General features: G+C 40.7%; 1 protein-coding gene across 3 annotated transcripts; it reads right to left on the bottom strand.

The window, feature by feature from the left end:
* Positions 1–995: 995 nt before the first annotated feature.
* LOC146709520 (fidgetin-like protein 2) lies at positions 996–15,712 on the bottom strand. Of its 3 annotated transcripts, XM_085456516.1 has the most exons (3): positions 15,582–15,712; positions 14,612–14,845; positions 996–6,902 (listed from the first exon to the last, which is right to left on the bottom strand). In XM_085456516.1, exons 2-3 carry the CDS (start codon positions 14,634–14,636, stop codon positions 5,755–5,757), a joined length of 1,173 nt encoding a protein of 390 aa, XP_085312642.1. In that variant the 5' UTR covers positions 14,637–14,845; positions 15,582–15,712; the 3' UTR covers positions 996–5,754. The 3 variants fall into 3 exon arrangements, with proteins under 3 accessions (XP_085312642.1, XP_085312643.1, XP_085312644.1); XM_085456517.1 differs by lacking the exons at positions 14,612–14,845; positions 15,582–15,712 and adding an exon at positions 6,981–7,171; XM_085456518.1 differs by lacking the exons at positions 14,612–14,845; positions 15,582–15,712 and adding an exon at positions 7,059–7,171.
* Positions 15,713–17,923: the final 2,211 nt, after the last annotated feature.

Raw genomic sequence — 17,923 nt, 5'->3', positions numbered from 1 at the left:
GAGATTTGTTTGTCAGCTCTGTCAACTTCCAGCTTTCCTTGCCCTTCTTGCCTGACTGAAAAAAGACTGATTGTAAAACTGATATTTAAAGCTCAATTTGGCCGTTTTTACTCCCACTCACTGATTTATTAATAGAGTGCAGCACCCTCTCTCCCTTCTGGGTTTTGTTTTCCATCCCTGCCCCTGTCTGCAAATATCACAGGCTTTGACTACTGTATTTATATCTGTAAAATCTCTAGATGGCTTTGGCATACTTCAAATGCCTTCTTACAGATATCTACCACCCTCTAGTGGGCTTTGTTGAAACACCACTTCCACAGATTTAGGGATGGGTAAAAGTTAATAATATAAGGCACTATAAGTTACTTTCTGGTGCTCTTATGGTGTATGGCGAGATGTTATCTCTCAGGCTGTTAATCCAGCACTTCCCCATCAAGACGGGATCTTGCCAAACAAAATGAAAAGGAGCAAGTGGAGCCCTGGCAGTCATCTCCAATGGCTTCACAGACAAATTATTGGGGCAAAATTATTTAATTGTTTTTTTTTTTTAAATGTTTAATTTTGTAAAATTCAATTAAAAGATTAAATGTAACTTTTCATTTTGAAATGGCTCATTTTTGTGGGGACTTATCACAAACATTAGATATTTAATGTTTTTCGGCTCTAAAGAGAAATATAGCCTCTTCTAGAAGAACTACTCATTTCATAATTTTAACACTAACTTTTTCACTTGACTGTCTGAATTTCAAAGTAAGTTTGACCATATGTGGTTCAGGAAAACACAAAAAAGGTACACTTGTCCTACTGCACAGGTCTCTACTTGGACTGAAGGAGGAACTCTGCAGACTTCTTTGGAACTGAAGAAACTAAAATAACTGGATGATCCAAAGGAGAGAGTAATAAAATGGATAAGCATAATGTATTCGCAGTTACTACGTTGTATTTTTCTCATTCTTTTAATGCAAAACTTTTAATCACAGTCTGTGCTTGCCATTCTGCAGCCATGCGTTTGGTTAATTAACATACTTTTACAAATAAAGCCAGACAATAACTGAAAAGAAATGATATAAACTGAACTTGAAGGAGTGATAATGCAACGATTAACATTCAACATGGTGAGAACCATCTCGAGGGGACCCTGTAGGTGTCACTGTTATACTTGTTATGTGGTGTAGCTGCTGCAGTGTGAGTGTCATTAGAAGGGCAGAGACAGCAATTCAAAACAGGGGTCATGTGCTGATTTTTCTTTTTTTCGTTTGCTGTCTTATTCCACACCTGTGATCACAACTGAGATCTCAAATGCGGAGACATAACTAAGTCAGGTTAATAATTTCACTGATTTTAATGCTAAATGTGAGACATAACATAGCTGAATTGAAATTGTTAAATAGGAACAGAGGTTAGCTTTATCGTAGATGAATGGACTAACAGTTGCTGTCAGGAATATGGTTTAAGGTGTGTTAAAATACAATCCTTAATCAGAAGCAAAACAAAGAGAGTTTTGCTGTGACATGACTGACGTTGCAGCAGGGCGAGACTTACTGTGGCTGAGAGGACAAAAATTGTCTGTGACATGTCAGCACAGGCTCGCTGTTCTCTCTCACTCTCTTGAGCTCAAGTACATGACATAAATGATGATAAGGTTTCCTACAACTTGAAAAATTACAAAACATTAAAACATCAATAGAGCGCACACTACTGATGAAAGAGGAGACTTGTATTGAAAGGCAGAAGAAAGGTGATTTAGGTGGCTTTAAACGTGGTGTGTTTGTTGACAGATAAGCTGGTCCGAGTATTTAAGAAAACTGCTGATCTTCTGGGATTTTCCCACATGAATATCTCTAGGGTTTACAGCGAATAGTCAGGAAAACCAAAAATATCCAGTGTGTGACAGTTCACTGAGCAAAAATGCCTTGTTGATGTCAGAGGAGAATGGCCAGACTGCTTTGAGCTGATAGAAAGGCAACAGTAACTCAAATAACCACAACCAAGGTATGCAGAAGAGCTTCTCTGAATGCACAGCTCATCGAATCTTGATGGGTTACACCAGCAAAAGACCACCATGTGTCAGCTCAGAACAGGCATCTGAAGCTACAGAAGATGGGAAAAAAATGTTATTTGGTCTTATTCAGATGGTAGATTCAGAGTTTGGCGTAAACAACATAAAAACATGGCTCCATCCCACCCTGAATCAGTGCTTTCTTTACACTGGTGGTGGTCGTATGACCCATCCATCCATTTTCTTCTGCTTTTCTATATCAGGGTTGCGGCGTGACTGCAGCTTATTATCCTTTACATTTTGGTTATTCTACAGACGCTTTTTCCGAGCCAATACTTTCTTTAACTGTACGTCAACTTAATGTCACTTTGCGAAGAGAAATATGCCACTGCCAGGATAAAATATCACATTGAACCCAGTAAGTATATTTACTGCAGTAACCCATCATCATCATAGCATCATTTAGTGAAAGATCAGTACATTCAAACCTTAAAACATTTTTAATTTCCACAGACAAAAAGAGAAAACTCAAATATTTTTCTTTTTTTTTTTGGTATAATATCTTCATTTCCATGTCACAACAGTCTCTAGTGAGGTAGACTACAACAGGTCAACAGTTTGAAACGCTGGTCTTTAAACTGGTATGTGAAATGACATGAAATAAATACTTCCATGTACAAGGTCTTCAACATGAGGTAGAAACGGTTACAGAGAATGTACAAGATACAAGAAAAGTACATGTGAATCACAAAGATAACAGTGAAGTCTGATTTTCCATCTGCGAACGCCAACACTGACTCCACCCCCTTCACTGAATCAGAGTAACACAAAGAAAAGGCAAATGCTTCCCGCAATGTGTCTTTTGAATGCAGAGCACATCCTGTGTTGATTCACTTGTTGTAACCAAATACTTGTAAAAACCTGGGGTAAGCATAAATCATGATTTACTTAGCACCTCTTTCCTAATCTGAATTTCTTTTCTGGTGAGCTTCTACTTTTTCCCCTTAAACCGCATTCTGAGTAAGATAGTAAAAAAGCACTAAAATGGCTTTTAATTACACTGAATTTCCAATTAGTAAAATTAAAGGGGAATCCATTCACTTTAGATTTGAAGTTTAGCTTTGTAACAACCTAGACATCTCAAGCTCATGTTTCATTTGCCTTCCTGCTTCCACTTAAACAGATTTCTACTTTAAACTGCCAGTTGTGACCAATCACACCTGTTTGTGAATCACCGCATGTGATTAAGAACATTTCTGCCAATTTATGACACCAGAGTTTCACTTTCACTCTGGTGGCTTGTGGCTCAATCCAGTTGGGTTTAGAGGTGCTTAAGGGTCAAAACTGAAGTAAGAGTTTCCTGATTCGTTCATTTAATAGGCTTTTTTTAAAAATTTGAGGTTGGCACAGTTCATAAATCAGTGGCATAGCAGAGCAGCAAAGCCCCAGTGCGCTGACAGTGTTGGTATTCAACTTAATTCAACTTGAAGTTAGGGCTAAATTCAAGCTGAATCAAGTGGTTTTAAAATACTGAAATGGTGACTGGATACTTTATTAAGACATTTAATAAAAATATCGCTTATGCACCATATACTGTAGTGTGTGTACATCTTGATATGTGTTTATCAGGAGTGCTTTTCCTTTTCCCCACTGCTAACTACACTAACACTTGACATGCCAATATTTTCTCCACCAAAACCTACTGGAGACTTACATCTATACGTGGAAAAAAATAGATCTAAAAACATCATTGATGTACGTATGGCATGTCTTTAAAAAAAATATCTGAATTACATTCAACATTTCAGGCCTTGATATAAAAACCTCGAGTTTCCCGGAGCTAAGAAACCATGTAGTGTTTTGTGTGTGTGTGTGAACGCATGTACATGTGTATGTGTACGTGTGCGTTCACACTATTAAAAGGCCTTAAAAGTTCATTGTTTCCCTGAAGTGTCAGCCATGGCATCGTTTTCATCTCGCTCCATTAAAGCTCCCCCACCGACACCCTAAGGTATCAACATACATTCGTAGTTCATCTTTCTGAGGTAACAATATTCTTCCTGAGTATTCAATAACACGATAAATCATCCTTCTGACAGGCAAAAGTAAAGAGAAAAACATATAAAGAAGTCAAATCTAACGACAAGCAGGTAAATTTTAACAAAGTATGTAGCTGAATAAAACTTTTAAGAGGCACTCACTCAGACGTATATATCCTCTGCTGCAACGTGCGTGCCTGTGCAGCCACACTGAAGCAATAATGAGCTTTTATGTAGCTAACCTGCACTGAGTACATCTTCCCAGTATGTACAATCATCTATGTTTTTCCATTGTACAGTCTGAGATAAAGTTGGGTTAAGGATTAGCAGAAATATCTGTGTGAAGAAGATGCTTTTAAGATGATTGAGCCATACTTGATTTACCCATACTGCGACTTTATGAAGGCTAAATACATTTTCAATGGATTTTCATGAATAAAAGCTATTTAAAGTATTTCCCTACTTCAAAAAAAGAAGAAAAAAAAAGAAAAGAAAAACAAGACAGTTCACCTGCAAATCCAATATATGTATTTTTCCCTCTGTTGTCTAGTGCTGTTCATCAGTCTGGATTATTCAGGTGTGAGTCAACAGTTGTTAACTCTGCATTATAAATAATAGGACTAAATAGCGATGGCCTTGTGATGCTCAAAATAAACAAACAAAGAAGAAACAAACAAACAAACAAACAAAAAACACCTAAAAAAACAAGCATCAATGTTTTACTGTGGCCAGTTTTCAGTAGGGACTATTTTACATCTGTCTACATACACCAACCAAAAGTAGTGTGTAGCTAGCAAACACCCATCTTGCCATGGGCAGATGCATGGACCACAAGGCAAGTGCCATTTAATTCCATAATTCCAACTAAACTCTAAATTAATACATTGCAGGAAAAATACATAATTTTGATTCTGAGGTCAACTGCCTGTCAAGAAAAGAGTGGCGTCATGTATATTATGACATAATTACGCAGCATAAGCAGCTTGATATCTATAAATGAGACAAAAATGGTAAGTTGGGGAGCAAGGAGAATAATTAATCAGAGGACAAGAGGTCCAGGATAGAAGATAAACATAAACATGGAGATAAAAAAAAAAAATCTAAACAAAAGAAAAGTGAAATGAAACCTGAAAACATTCATTTCTCAAGGCCAAGCCAAGCACAAAGACTTACAGCCAGCAGTGTAGTCGGGATTGTGCTGAAGTAGTATGGCATTCTCACCACTTCAGTTATTGCTCTTTTTACTTTTTGGTCATAATGATTTTTTTATTATTAATTTTTTTTTGGGTTTTTTGTGGTGCGATAGAGCATATTGCAGTCAAAGGCCTTTTAAATACATAACGGCCACAAACAATTACACCAACTCCAAAAACAATGTTGCAGTGCTGTTGCCACAGTAGCAGAAAAGGGAATAAATAGGATCCTGAGAGAAACAGACACGCGTACATTTAGACTGTCTTAATGATATCTATGTAGCGAATGCCTCAACCTCACTCCTAAGACTGACCTCAGCCTTACAGGGCAAAACGCCTCTGTGAATCTTTGGGAAAACATGATAAACAAAAACGTTAATGTACAGGAAACACCGGTCCTGTAGTAGGGAAATTAAATGTTTCATCGACAAATTCAATGTTATTTCCCCGAGTCTGTCAGGGTTAGGAACCCTGGGTGGTTTTTAAGGAGCAAGGGAATCCTTCAATATGCCAACCTGGTCTGTTAGTGCCCTCCAGTGGGGTCCTCAGAGTGTGCGTGAGATGCAGATATCTTCATCTGCATTCTCTGCTGCTGAGGAAAGCTGTGCTCCCCCGATACACTCTCTCCTGCTAGGCCTGATGGCGGGCTGTACTCCCCTGCCCTGACGTAAGGGGGTGATATGAGGGGCTTTCCAGATTTGAAAGACTGTGCATCTGAGGCGGGCACACTCATATCATAACCATTGCCATGCCCGTTGTCGGAAGCTTTGTTGTGACTGTTCCCGTTGCCATATTTTCTATAGCGAGATCCTTCCACCTCTGCTCCCTCTTGTCGTTCCTCTGTCATTTCAAAGGCCTTGCGTTTCAGAGGTACACCTGTCTCGAGCGTCCCTCCAAGGCTGTGAGATGGGTAGTTGTAAGTCCCCCCCACCATGGTAGGCCTAGGGGCCAGAGGAGTGGGAGCGCTAATCCCAGACGGCAGGTAGGACGCACTGGGGCGGCTGTATCCCGAGGACAGGCTGGTTTGGGGGTAGCACCCTGGGGGGTAGTTGTAGACAGGTGGGCTAGGGCTGTAGTTGGACACTAAAGTAGGTGGAGCCTGCAAAGAGTGTAGAGGGGTTGGTGGGAGTGCTGCACTGGGCTGAGGGCAGTATCCTGAAGACAAGTAGGTGCTGTTGTAAGCAGGAGGGTATTCCTGAGATGATGGAGCACTGCACGAGCCAGCACCACTAAAGCCTGGCTCAGGGGCCAAATTACTGCTCACCACTGTTACACTTCCTGTAGTCGGGATCCCCACAGAGGCAGGGGCCACCTTGGTGCCAGTGAGTGCCTCAAGTCCAGGGTAACAGTCCATGCCTTGAGCCAGAGTCCAGGGCTCAGAGTCTGATTTTAAGAAAGTCCCATGCTCTGCGTAAGCTCCCGTAGCAGGGCGGTCCAGGCCTGAGTACTTCTCAGCGTAGCGCTTGAGCAGAGAAGAAGCACTAAGGGCTGATATGTCGTCACTGGCCCAAGGATAACTTGTAGGGGCGTAGCTTCGGCGAGGACCTGTAGCGTAGGGGTCGTGCTTGTGGGCAGACGGTGGCGAGGTGGTGGAGGTGACATCTAAGTGCTGTTCAGGCCACTGAGATAAAGGGGCGGCGTGCTCCGGAGACCAGTGCATCTTTAACAAACCTGACAAACAAGAACAAAGATGTTATTTCACATAATCTCAGAATAATAACCCTGATCAGATAACATTTCTACACCTACTTTATGGTATTTAGCTCTTCACAGGGATTCCAATTTCTTCTAAAGAAGACAAGATCTTATATCTGCCCTCATAATCACCTTGCAACGCTGGCTCTTTTCCACAGTTTTGTCAATGCTTAGCCCATGTCCTTCTAAACAGTCTCTACCAGGCGGAGGCCAACTGCTCTAATCTGTATGAGAAGCTACCAACATAGCCCCCAGCCTGGTCTCCACGGCGATAAGCCTCTATCAGCCTGCACACTGCCCTCTGCCTTCGTCTCTCTCACATTGGGGCCATTGTATTTTCTCTTTGAGTCTCTTAGCCCACAAAGCCACCCCCACCAAGCGTGTGATCTAATTCGGCCCAAACCTCAGGGGTCTGCTGGACGAGGGGGGGGGGGGGGGGAGAGGTAGACTAGCTTTTCTCCAAATTACACAGAGACTGTCCCACTAGCATCTATGGACACTGAAGTGTGTGTCATTAGTGAAGTGACTGACTGATGAGTGAAAAATGACAGATTTTTGATTACACACGCACATTTGCACAGAGTAATCCGCTGGTTTAGTGGCTCAGGGTTTGTCTTTTTGAACTGGCATTAAGCTGACATTCCACACATTGCAGAGTATTACTAAAGTGTCCTGACCCCAGGCTTTGACCAGAGGGGCTTCCTTGCAACCACTGGACAGCTTTATTGATTTCTGATACTGCATCAATATACAGTACTGGACAAACATGGTACCATCCTACGGGCACTGGCCATTTACTTGTTGTGTCACATCAAGTTATCACAGTCTAAATGTTCGAAGAAAGTCTAATGGAGATGTTGGAACAAGATAATAGTTTCTGCTGTGTAAAACCTGAACCATGAAGTAACTGCAAGAAAAACTCTAATTTTGTGAAACTGTATTTTAGTGAACATCTAACAAATTTTAAAAAATAAATTATATATCAGTTTGCATATGCAGGTTTTGATTTGTATCATGTTTGCTACATCTGACATTTCTGTGCAATGTATTGCTTAAAAATGAACTTCTGTAATTTATTTAGGTTTTCACTCATGTCTGGTCTGAAACTGTCTGCAAGTGGATTATACCAGGTTGGGTCAAAAGTCCACACGGACCACCAGATGGGTCGCTAAACGGTCCACACGTTGATCCCTAAATTAAATGATCCTTCAGCCTAATAATCCCTCTCATCCATTCCAGGGATAGCAAGTGCTCTTGTCTGGCACAAGCTCCACCCTTGAGCTGAGAAATCCCCACGCTCCAGGGAATTCTGACCCGTCACGGTGCACAAAAACATTACACATTCAAAACAGCAAACACAGGCATCAAAACCTACCTAAACAAAATAACTTGACCTAACCCTGAGAATTATTAGTCATACACCTGTACACTAGACAGACTCGTATTCTGTTTAGTTCTGAGTGTGGGTTTTTAAATAGTATTTCACAAGCCCCAAGGGAGTAGGGGTCGTCTAAGCCTCTGTGCCTGCTGTGTTGTGAATGATATTCCATATTTCTATACAATGCCAGTCTTTCATGTCAACATCAAATCCCCCAAAATGTATCTGAAGGAGATTAAGGGATAAAAAAAGAGCACTTGTGAGGAAGAAGCCCTCATGACATGTTTCCGGGGTATTTGTTACTGTCATGTTTTTAAGGTCATTCACATTAACAGAACCACAAGTGTGAAAAGTTTATAAATGTGTGTTGATAACGGCTCTACCGAGATCTCCACTTTGTCGTATTTGAATTCATAATCTTGATGCTCCTCGATGGCAAACTTTCAATTAGATTTATTGGAAAAATGTGAGCAATTGCTATAGTTACCTAATAGAGAGACAGATATTTTGTGCTTGATTTCTTTAGCAGGTTTGCACTAGTTGAACTGACAAGAACTTAGCTGAAGAGAGCACAACTACTCGATTACATGCTAATTAGTATACTGTACTTAACGATTGCTTATTTCTTGAGCTGCTTCATCATAAGCTGCCATTTATTTTATTTTCAACATGTGAGCTCTTCATTTTCCTTTGTGTCTACTTAGACTTTACTTCACTTTGTCTTTTTTCAATGTGAACAAACTATATGTTACTTGCATGCTTAAAATATTTGATAAATCCAAAGGAAATTTACAACCAATTTCTGATTTCATGGCAGACGAACAGCTAAAAGAAACAAAAGGAAAAAAAAGAAATATGACCCAGTGTTTGATTTATGTCTGCATAGAAGGAGTTTATAAGAAACTGCTCACAGTAGGCTCAACACTACAAAAGCACTAGTGCAAATGGGAAGTGCAAATACAATCAGTTCAGTTTAATTCAATTCAATTCAATTTTATTTATATAGCACCAAATCACAACAATGGTCACCTCAACCGCTTTATATTGTATGAGCAAGCACTTGGTGAGAAGGGGAAGGAAAAACTCCATAGGTTGTCCTTTCTCGTATGTAGCACAGAGCAGGGGACAGTGTGTGTCATTTGTGTTCTCACATCTGAAAATACTCTGGGCTACCATGGCTCTCACTGAACAACAGCTCAGAGAGGATCCTATGATCCTATGTTGGATCAGCGGAAGAGGATGGATGGTTGTTTTTGCCAATCCCACTGAGAATCTGTGTCCCGCTTTGTAAAGCTTCCAGCTCAATACTGCATTTTTCTTTATTACATATAAAACTATTAAACAAGATTACTGACATATGTGTGAAGATAATCTGCAATGTGAGATTTTTGGCATTTTTAAAAAAATGAAATGGCTTCATGGAATTATTCTCATATAAATTCATAGCTGGCCAACATCAATGACATATAGTGGTGGCCATCAGTGTGGTATTCACTGATCATACTGATTGCAGGCATGTGGCAACCATTTTTCCATGTTGTCTTCAGTCTAGTTCTCTAACGACATCTCCACCACTGGCTCTATAATTTAGCCAAGGCTCATTTGAGCGCGGTGATCTACTATTTCTGGAACCTTCACCAATTTTGGCAAAAGGAATTTAAAACCTGAAGACATGGAAAGATCCCCCTGAGATGAGAAGATGAAGAGTTAACAGGTGAGTCCGTCTGTCAAGAACCAGACTGAGAAAAGTACCTGAGTTAATGATGGATTAGAGCACATGAGGCTTATGGGAGCGTTAGCGCGTGTTTAAGCTAACAGTCAGCTCCAAGAATTAAAGAAGCATCACTTGCAAACTCACTCTCAATCCTGGCGGTAACTTTCACAACATAACATAACACAAGTCTTTACATTACATTTTCAAAATAACTTCATAGTTATTTTTCATTCTCATCTCTTCATAATTTTCCAAATTAATAACATATGGCAGCTACATCAGGAAAAAAGTATTTTTATTCATATTTAGGCAAAAAAAAAAAAGATTCTTGAACTTTATTTTTGAAACACATACTTTTCAAAGAGTTTGTTCCATGTCCACTTAAAGCTGGACAACATGTGTTTTGACCTTTGAATTTTGTATGGAGTGACACATAAGTGTCCAATGTAGTGGTTTATGTGCAAGTATGCCCTCAACACTGACACAAATACAAGAAAACAGCCTTTGAATAACTGTCCAATGTTGTGACCACAATGCGCGAAAGGGTTAATGAGTATATTTCATTGCTTATTTATATATTCTGTATTTATATAGGTATATATTTGCTATATTTATGCATATTCTCTTTTTCCTGTTTATTTTTTACTCTAACTTCTTACTATGCAAATTTCTGTTGGTGTTCTGCTACTGGAAACAGAATTTCTTTAAGTAATCTTCAGGAAAAGTTCTCCATTCTTCTTGCAGGACATTCAAAGCTTCTCACTGATGTTCATAATTCCATCAAGGCCTGTAAAAAATACTTATGCCTAAATCTTATGCCTGGCTCTTTTATCTTTGACATTTTTGCAGGTTTAACTAAAGAAATTGGAACAATGATGTGATTTTTATTGCAGGTTGCTTGCAACAAAGTGACTATAGATAGAATTTAAAATCAGTTCTTGAAGTTGTTTAATAAGTATAGACACAACACTGGTTCATTCCTTGAGTTTGGTGCCTTTTTATGACCGAACGATTCATAGGTCAGTGTTAAGTGCCTAAACAAACAAAGAAACATTCCTCTGAAAATGCTCAGGCCCAAGGACTGGACTGAAAATGAGTGAAAAAGCAGCCCATGCCCAAAGAAAAACTTTACAAAACCTCCAGAAAGCCTGAAGAGCTTTTGCTCAAGCCCACTTTGAAAATGACATGAAAGTCTGGCTCATGTCGATACACAGACTAGATCTACTTTATAATATTAATATTCCCGATAATAAGCTGGCTAGAACATTTCTGAGATGACTCAAAAACAGGAAAACAAAGTTAACTGCTATGCATGCAGGAAACGCTGACTCTTATGTTCAAAGGTGCATGTAACCAGAAATCTTTTGCAAACTAAATTGCTGTTACTATGACACCCCACTCAAGTCCTGTGTTTACATGTCTTTGCAATAAGAGACAATGAAACTGACTGAAAGCAGGAAGTCAAGTCAAGTCACACAAAAACGCACTGACGAACTCAGAGTTCACTACACAGAAAAATGTGCCTTGCATCAGTGTGTAATCATGTGTGCTGTGTGTTTAAAGACAGCCAAAGACAAACACATAAGGTGATTCTAATCTGAGACAGATGAGTGCTTAAAGTGTATAGAAACGCATCTATGCACAGTTAAAATGTAACTTGTTCTCTCACCTGCTTTGAGTGGTCACTAAGACTGGATGCCTATAAACTCCAGCCGCATTGCTTTTTTGAATAAATGGTCCCCAGCCATCAACAACCACCACCGGAACCAGTTTCAGTGCTCTAATTTGGATGTGACTATTATAATGACTTGTACATTTCAAAAACTCTGACAAAACTGCTTGAATTTTTCTTTTCTGCAATTCTGCAACTCTGTGTGTCAGTGGAGGCTAGCTTGACTCCCAGTCCACTGCATGGTCAGTATGAGTAATTAGGGGTTAATTAGATGGAAGTATATGTGGGGGAAGGGGCTAGCTGAAATGAGATTTAGGGGGTTGTGAGGAATAAGAGATGGGTGACTGGCTGGATGGAGAGTGGACACAAAAATCACCCTTCTGCAGCTGTAGGGTCTCTGTAAGTGCTTTCAGTCCACCCACAATAAACAAAGACACCCCCTGAAGACGGAAAATCCAAAATACACACACACAAAAATACACACACACAAAAATGCACACACACAAGCTGCAGCAAACTACAGTCTTATATTGTGTTTTTTCCATGGAGGGTTCAGCTTCAGCTGGCCAGCACGCAGATGGACTCTCGGTCATTGGTTGAGTCAAGCTGCTGGAATGCCAGGAATCTAACCTGAGATCTATTTACAAAGCACATATCCTTTCCATGCACTCAGCACGCCTTGTCTATTCCCAGGCTAAAGGAAGCGAGGGAGAAAACACAAAGAGAGAACGTGATTCCTTACAGTGCTGACAAATGACCTTGTAGCCTGTTTGCACATTACTGAGTGATTTGTATTAGTTAGAAGTTGATTCATGCCACTGCCAAGATCAATACACATCAGAGGAGAAACGGTATACGAGTTTACAAGGAGAATGTCACGCCAGCTGAGATGAACAATGAAATGCACGCACTTTACCCATATATCCCTGTGTTTCAAGCTAACGGTATAAATTAGTGTTATAGTCCTGTGAGCACTGACCAAGAAAAAAAAACTGGGTGTGCAGTCAGTGGGAAGGAGAAGACCCTCCCTCCCTCTCTCTTCCTTTTATTTCCCCTTCCCCCTTTTCTCCAGGCCTGCACACTACACCAGGCCATGCTGCTGTCAGCCAATCAAATACTGTACCAGGTCTAATTCAGACTTTAAACATCCCTAACCTGAAAGCTATTTGAAAGCTCCAAAGCCAAATGAGAAGATCAAACTATGCCAACCACAGAGTTTGACACAGTTTGATCTCTGAATCACGACACAGCTGGTTTCAGCTCGATCATTTGAATCCTCCGTTCCCTCTCATTTAATTTCTCTTTTCTCTCACTCGCATTTTGTTCATTCTTCCTATCCCTCCTGCTATCTGCGCAATAGCAAAGACCAGACTCTGTGTCCCAGCCTGTGTGGTCAGTTTCCCTTCCCCCACTCCTCTAAGCTCACACACTCACATGTGGCAGAGGTTGGCCTGGCCCCTCTTTGCTTATTGTGTCCACTCATATATCAGGCTGCAGCTGACCAGTCCCTCCTTCTACATCTTCTCCATCTGTCCTTCACTTTGCTCTTTCTCTGTCGTTTTCCCCACCGGCGCCGCACATCTACACTATAACACCTAATAAGGAGCCGCGGCTTGTTGCACTTTCTTTTAACAAGCTTTTGCGATTATTAAGCAGGGCTGATGCATGCGTGTGGAGACAGAGGGTGATGTTTATGCGCCCCACTACAACAGCACTAATGAGAGGCTGTTGACACCAGGTTACTAACGATCTGGCTTTCATTCACAGAACTGCTTCACCCTGGTAACGGGCGGCTAAAACGCGCTAACGCCGCTCATCACTCTCACATTATCATCATTAAGGACAAACAATCGCAGTCACCCACACCTTAACGAGCTGTGATTGTTTCCTTATTTGTGTTTGGGAATTGATCTGAAATTTGTCAGTGTGTGTGACACGTGACTGGAGGTGGTGCGGTTGGGAGTAAAAAATAAAATGCCAGAATGTGAGCGTGTTTAGTTTCTATGAGTAGAAAACTGACACACTGCTGTGAGTTGCTTTTGAGGAAGGAATGTGACACGTAGATGTTACCAGAGCTTCTTTCTACACAGACAGCCCCATCGTTGTGCCTCGCGAGACGTCAGAGACGAAGTATCGTGACATTTTGCTGTTTGTTAGCTGCTGCTTCTCTGTGCAGTTGCTTTAGAATACACAAAACATCCAGCGGTAAATCCCTGTTGCATTATTCCAATCAGGTTAGTGTTGTAATCCTGTTAAAGCTGGTCCTGATCAATAAGCCGGTCAGTCAATACAGGTATATTTAACAGTCTAGATAGGAACCTCGCATAATCAGTACACATATGAGTAAGGGAGGGGCTATTCTGTGACATGTTTACATGATCTGAATATATTTTGCTTTTACATACTCAAGTAACAAACAAGTATTTTGTGGAAATGCCTTCCAAATGTGTCAACTCTTTACCACGTCTGGTAAAAATACAACTGGAGTTTATTCAGATTGAACATGTGTACTGCCCTAAACCTGAGACCTAAAGCCTGTTCAAGCACACATTCATTCTGCAAAATATGTGTGGCGTTTCTAAAAAGACAAACATCTGCTGTCTGTTTGGTCTCAAAAAACAGTGTCTGAACACTTTCTGTGAAATTCCTCAATGCAAAGCCTGGAGACTCAGCTGTTAAAGGCTTCAGGGTATCTGCCTTCTCAACATGACTGCTCAAGAGATCCCCCTCCCTTCACCCCAGCAATTCGCTTCCCACTGCATATCCACAGGAGATGAGTTCTGGACAAAAGAGGGGCCTGAAGAAGAATGTGTACAGGAAAACAAACTCAAGCAGAACTGGAGCATGGTATGCACGTACAACATGATGCATTCATCCAATAAGTGTCTCCCAAATGCAAACCAAAAAAATTAAAGACTTACTGTATGGGGTGACAGGACTGAGCATTCTGCAGCCCTGGTCCCAGGTGAAGAGGAGAGGACCAGGTCCACTTGGTGCTAGTGAGGGCCCAGCTGCATGCTTCAGGGTCTTCCTGGGTTACCGCTGTTGCTTCTGCTGCTTTTGGCTGTACTGCTGCTGGTAAAGGCTAGTGAGTGGCCTCCTGTACTGCTTCATGGTTCATCTCATAGTTCAACACCACTCTGACACATTGCCACCTGAAGAATGCAAACAAGTCAGTGTCAGAGCCAGCAGACACCTTGTCCTGGTTTAATTGCTGTCGCTTGATTCTAATAGATTTTACGAAAATAATGATAATTAAAAATAAAAGTCATGCTTACTCGCTTACACCGTAGAGCAATATTAATATTCGTTTATTTTACTGCAAACCTTCTAACAAAAAAAGTAAAATATTTGTTGTCATGTAAGCTGTTATTGAGTGGTAATGAGCTTTGCATGTATTTTCATTGCGCTTGCTTTTCTGGTTCTTTCCTTAGCTGTGCGCACAGACACAAGCGCACAAGAGAGACTGAAAGTCGAACACTGACACAGCGCTTTACCCTGTGACTACAAGACGGTAAAGCACGGTTTTCATTATAAAACTGCAAACCAACAGAGGAAAGAGAACTCCATGCTGCCCTCTCTAATGCTGAATAGTTCAAGGAAATTTAGGGCAAAAAATGCGTCCAAAGTGCACGCACTTAAAGCAGGCACCAAACAGTCGACACAGAAGGCCAGCTAATTAGAGTTTAATACATATGAAGACAAGGGGAAAAGATGGAAGATAAATTGAAGTAATCTAAGTAAAAACGAAAATCACGACATTTACCGTAAGGAAAAGAGAGAACATCAGAAAGGACCGAAATGTGCAGGCAGCAGCGGAAACATTGTCATTACTGCTGAAGGGAAACCAAAATCTATTTTTTCCTAATAAGTGAGTAAATGGTTACAGACCTGACCATGCCTGGATTTGCCCGATGAGTGTTTCAGTTTGGGAAGTAATCCACTACTCCACAAATTGTAACAGAAGGTCTCTCGCCCTCTCTCTCTGCGTATGTGTGCATGTGTGTGTGTGTATGTGTGTGTCAGTGTGTTTGAGCCTCTTCTGGGATCCTATCCTTTTCTCCTACACTCCCTCGCTCGCCCTCCAGCTCGCCCCCCTCCCCGCCCTCGCTCTCCCTCGCCTGGTGACAACAGAGCAGCGCACGCATCCCCTCCCCCAAGCACGCCACCCCTCCCCCTCCGTCTCCCTTCTCTTTTGTTAAAACTATTTCAGCAGGAAGGGAGAGAGAGGGAAAAAGTGACCAATCATGCAGTGTCAGAGAAGAGCCTATTTCCCCCCCTGCGGTGTGTGTGCATGCGTCTATGTGTGTTTCTGCCTGAGTGCACATGTACCATTTCTGCACGTGCGGATTTGGAGGATTGATAAGACTTGCATGGGTGGCTGCATGCTTTTGGTTACAAACCTTCAGTCTGATGAATGGGCATGTTGGGACACATGCAGATGTGCAAAAAAAATTGAATTTTCTCCTTCACTGATCACATGAGAAGTTCAGTTATTGCCAATGACTTTTATTGATCTGGTACATTGATCTTAGTGTTGTTTGTAAGGTGGGGGCTGAAATGGCCATGTCAGTATTACCTAATTCCTCTGGCACACCATCCCCCCACTATACACAAATACACACATTCACACAGTAGCCTGCACACATGCATGGACGGCAGCAAACGACCTCCACATTGGCCTCAAATCTTTGGCCAAGAAGTGAGTTAATTTCTTCAACTGTAATTTATCAACATGGTTATAATGTGCAGACATAGTTTTGTTTGTAATATTGTCTCACTGAACACTCTCCACTCATGGTACGGTGTTGGAAAACCCTCTAAAACCCTGCAGGGCTTACCTCTTCTCTTTTGGTTGTGAGGCAGTAACCACATGAGCAATGTGACATGTGGGAGATGCACTTCAGAGGATGGCCGTACACAGGACAAACTTACTTCAATCTTTTTAGAGCATAATCCCAAAACAAAACAGACAGTTTCCCTTCAGTAACACTTTATATTAAGGTTCTTGCGATAGGTAACAAGGTGCTCACAGTCCGATCAGAACTAGTTTCAGTATGATGACTAAAAATGAAGTGAGACTGATGGATCTCAGCACTGTTACAATAAAGATGGTCAAGTCAGACCTTTGGACCAAAGTGAGGATCATATATCATATATCACTGCAACAAGGGAATTTGATCCATTTATTTCTGTACTTAAAAAAACCCAACAACTAATATGGCTGTGAAGAGGTAATTAGTGAAAAACAACAACTATGGGTTGTATTTATGGGCTTATACAGCTAAATTCAGTTTAATTTGTTGTACAGTGAACTTCTACATTTACGATTTTCCCCTTTCTGTCCGTGATGCTCAGGAATGCTATTAATCATAAATGGTGGACCCCAAAGCATGAGATCAGGACTGAGATGTTTTGTTCTTCTCATTCTTTTTATTAAGAAACTTTTATTTCATTTTTCTTATTTTACTTTATTCCAATGCATAAAGAGACTGTGGAAAACAGTTTTTGAACACAAACTTTCTTTTGTATCCATAGTCAAAATGTTAATAAATAGCAGTAATATAAATAATAAATACTTTACAATACATGTATTAACTAGGTATGCCCCTATTAACACTCAGCTATGCTTTTACGCAGTAGCTTGAGTTAAAGTAACAATGTTTTACTAGGGTTAATAAACACATTCCTATACAGTTAGAAATCATTTTCATGGCTCTGTCCTCTGGAGCAGTACATAATGTTAAGAAAAGACAATATACAAATTAATACAAAGAAAATCCCTTAAAAAAAGATTAAATTAGGCCTGAGTGTCCTGGTCCAAATCATGCTTTGAAGAGCTCAGACTCACTTATAAGCAGCTTATGACTTATTAATTACTGCTTATTACAAGGATCTTGTTTTAAGTATTACCTTTCCTTCTCCTTATAGCAACTGTAGAAAGGCATGGTGTGGCAATACCAGAGTATTGGGTTAAAATCCTGCTAGTGATAGGAGTGGAGATACAGGCCTTTCACTGCCTGACTCAGAGCAGTAATTGCTAGTGCGGCACTCAGCTCTTTCCCCCTTACCTGCATTGCTGACAGACACTGAAAAAAGGCCATGCTGTTATTTTACAGGTCAGGAAACAATACACCTAAAAAATTCCAGTTGTGCAGTTCTTTTCATTACAGAAACAGTTTGATACATTTTCACCGTAGTGTAACAAACCCAAGATGCTGCCTCTCATTAGA

The sequence above is a fragment of the Copadichromis virginalis genome, linkage group LG5 (assembly GCF_057382275.1).
Source record: "Copadichromis virginalis isolate Kocher_CV1m ecotype Utaka linkage group LG5, C_Virginalis_male_GT1.1, whole genome shotgun sequence".
Classification (NCBI taxonomy): domain Eukaryota; kingdom Metazoa; phylum Chordata; class Actinopteri; order Cichliformes; family Cichlidae; genus Copadichromis; species Copadichromis virginalis.
Note: the sequence above shows the minus strand (reverse complement) of the source record. Positions and strands in the feature narration are given on the sequence as shown.

Coding starts and splice junctions, on each gene's coding strand:
- LOC146709520 (XM_085456516.1), bottom strand. CDS start 14,636: ATGCTCAGTCCTGTCACCCCATACA. Junction 6,903..14,611: donor CAGTCCTGTCACCCCATACA/GTAAGTCTTTAA, acceptor CTTGTTTGTCAG/GTTTGTTAAAGATGCACTGG.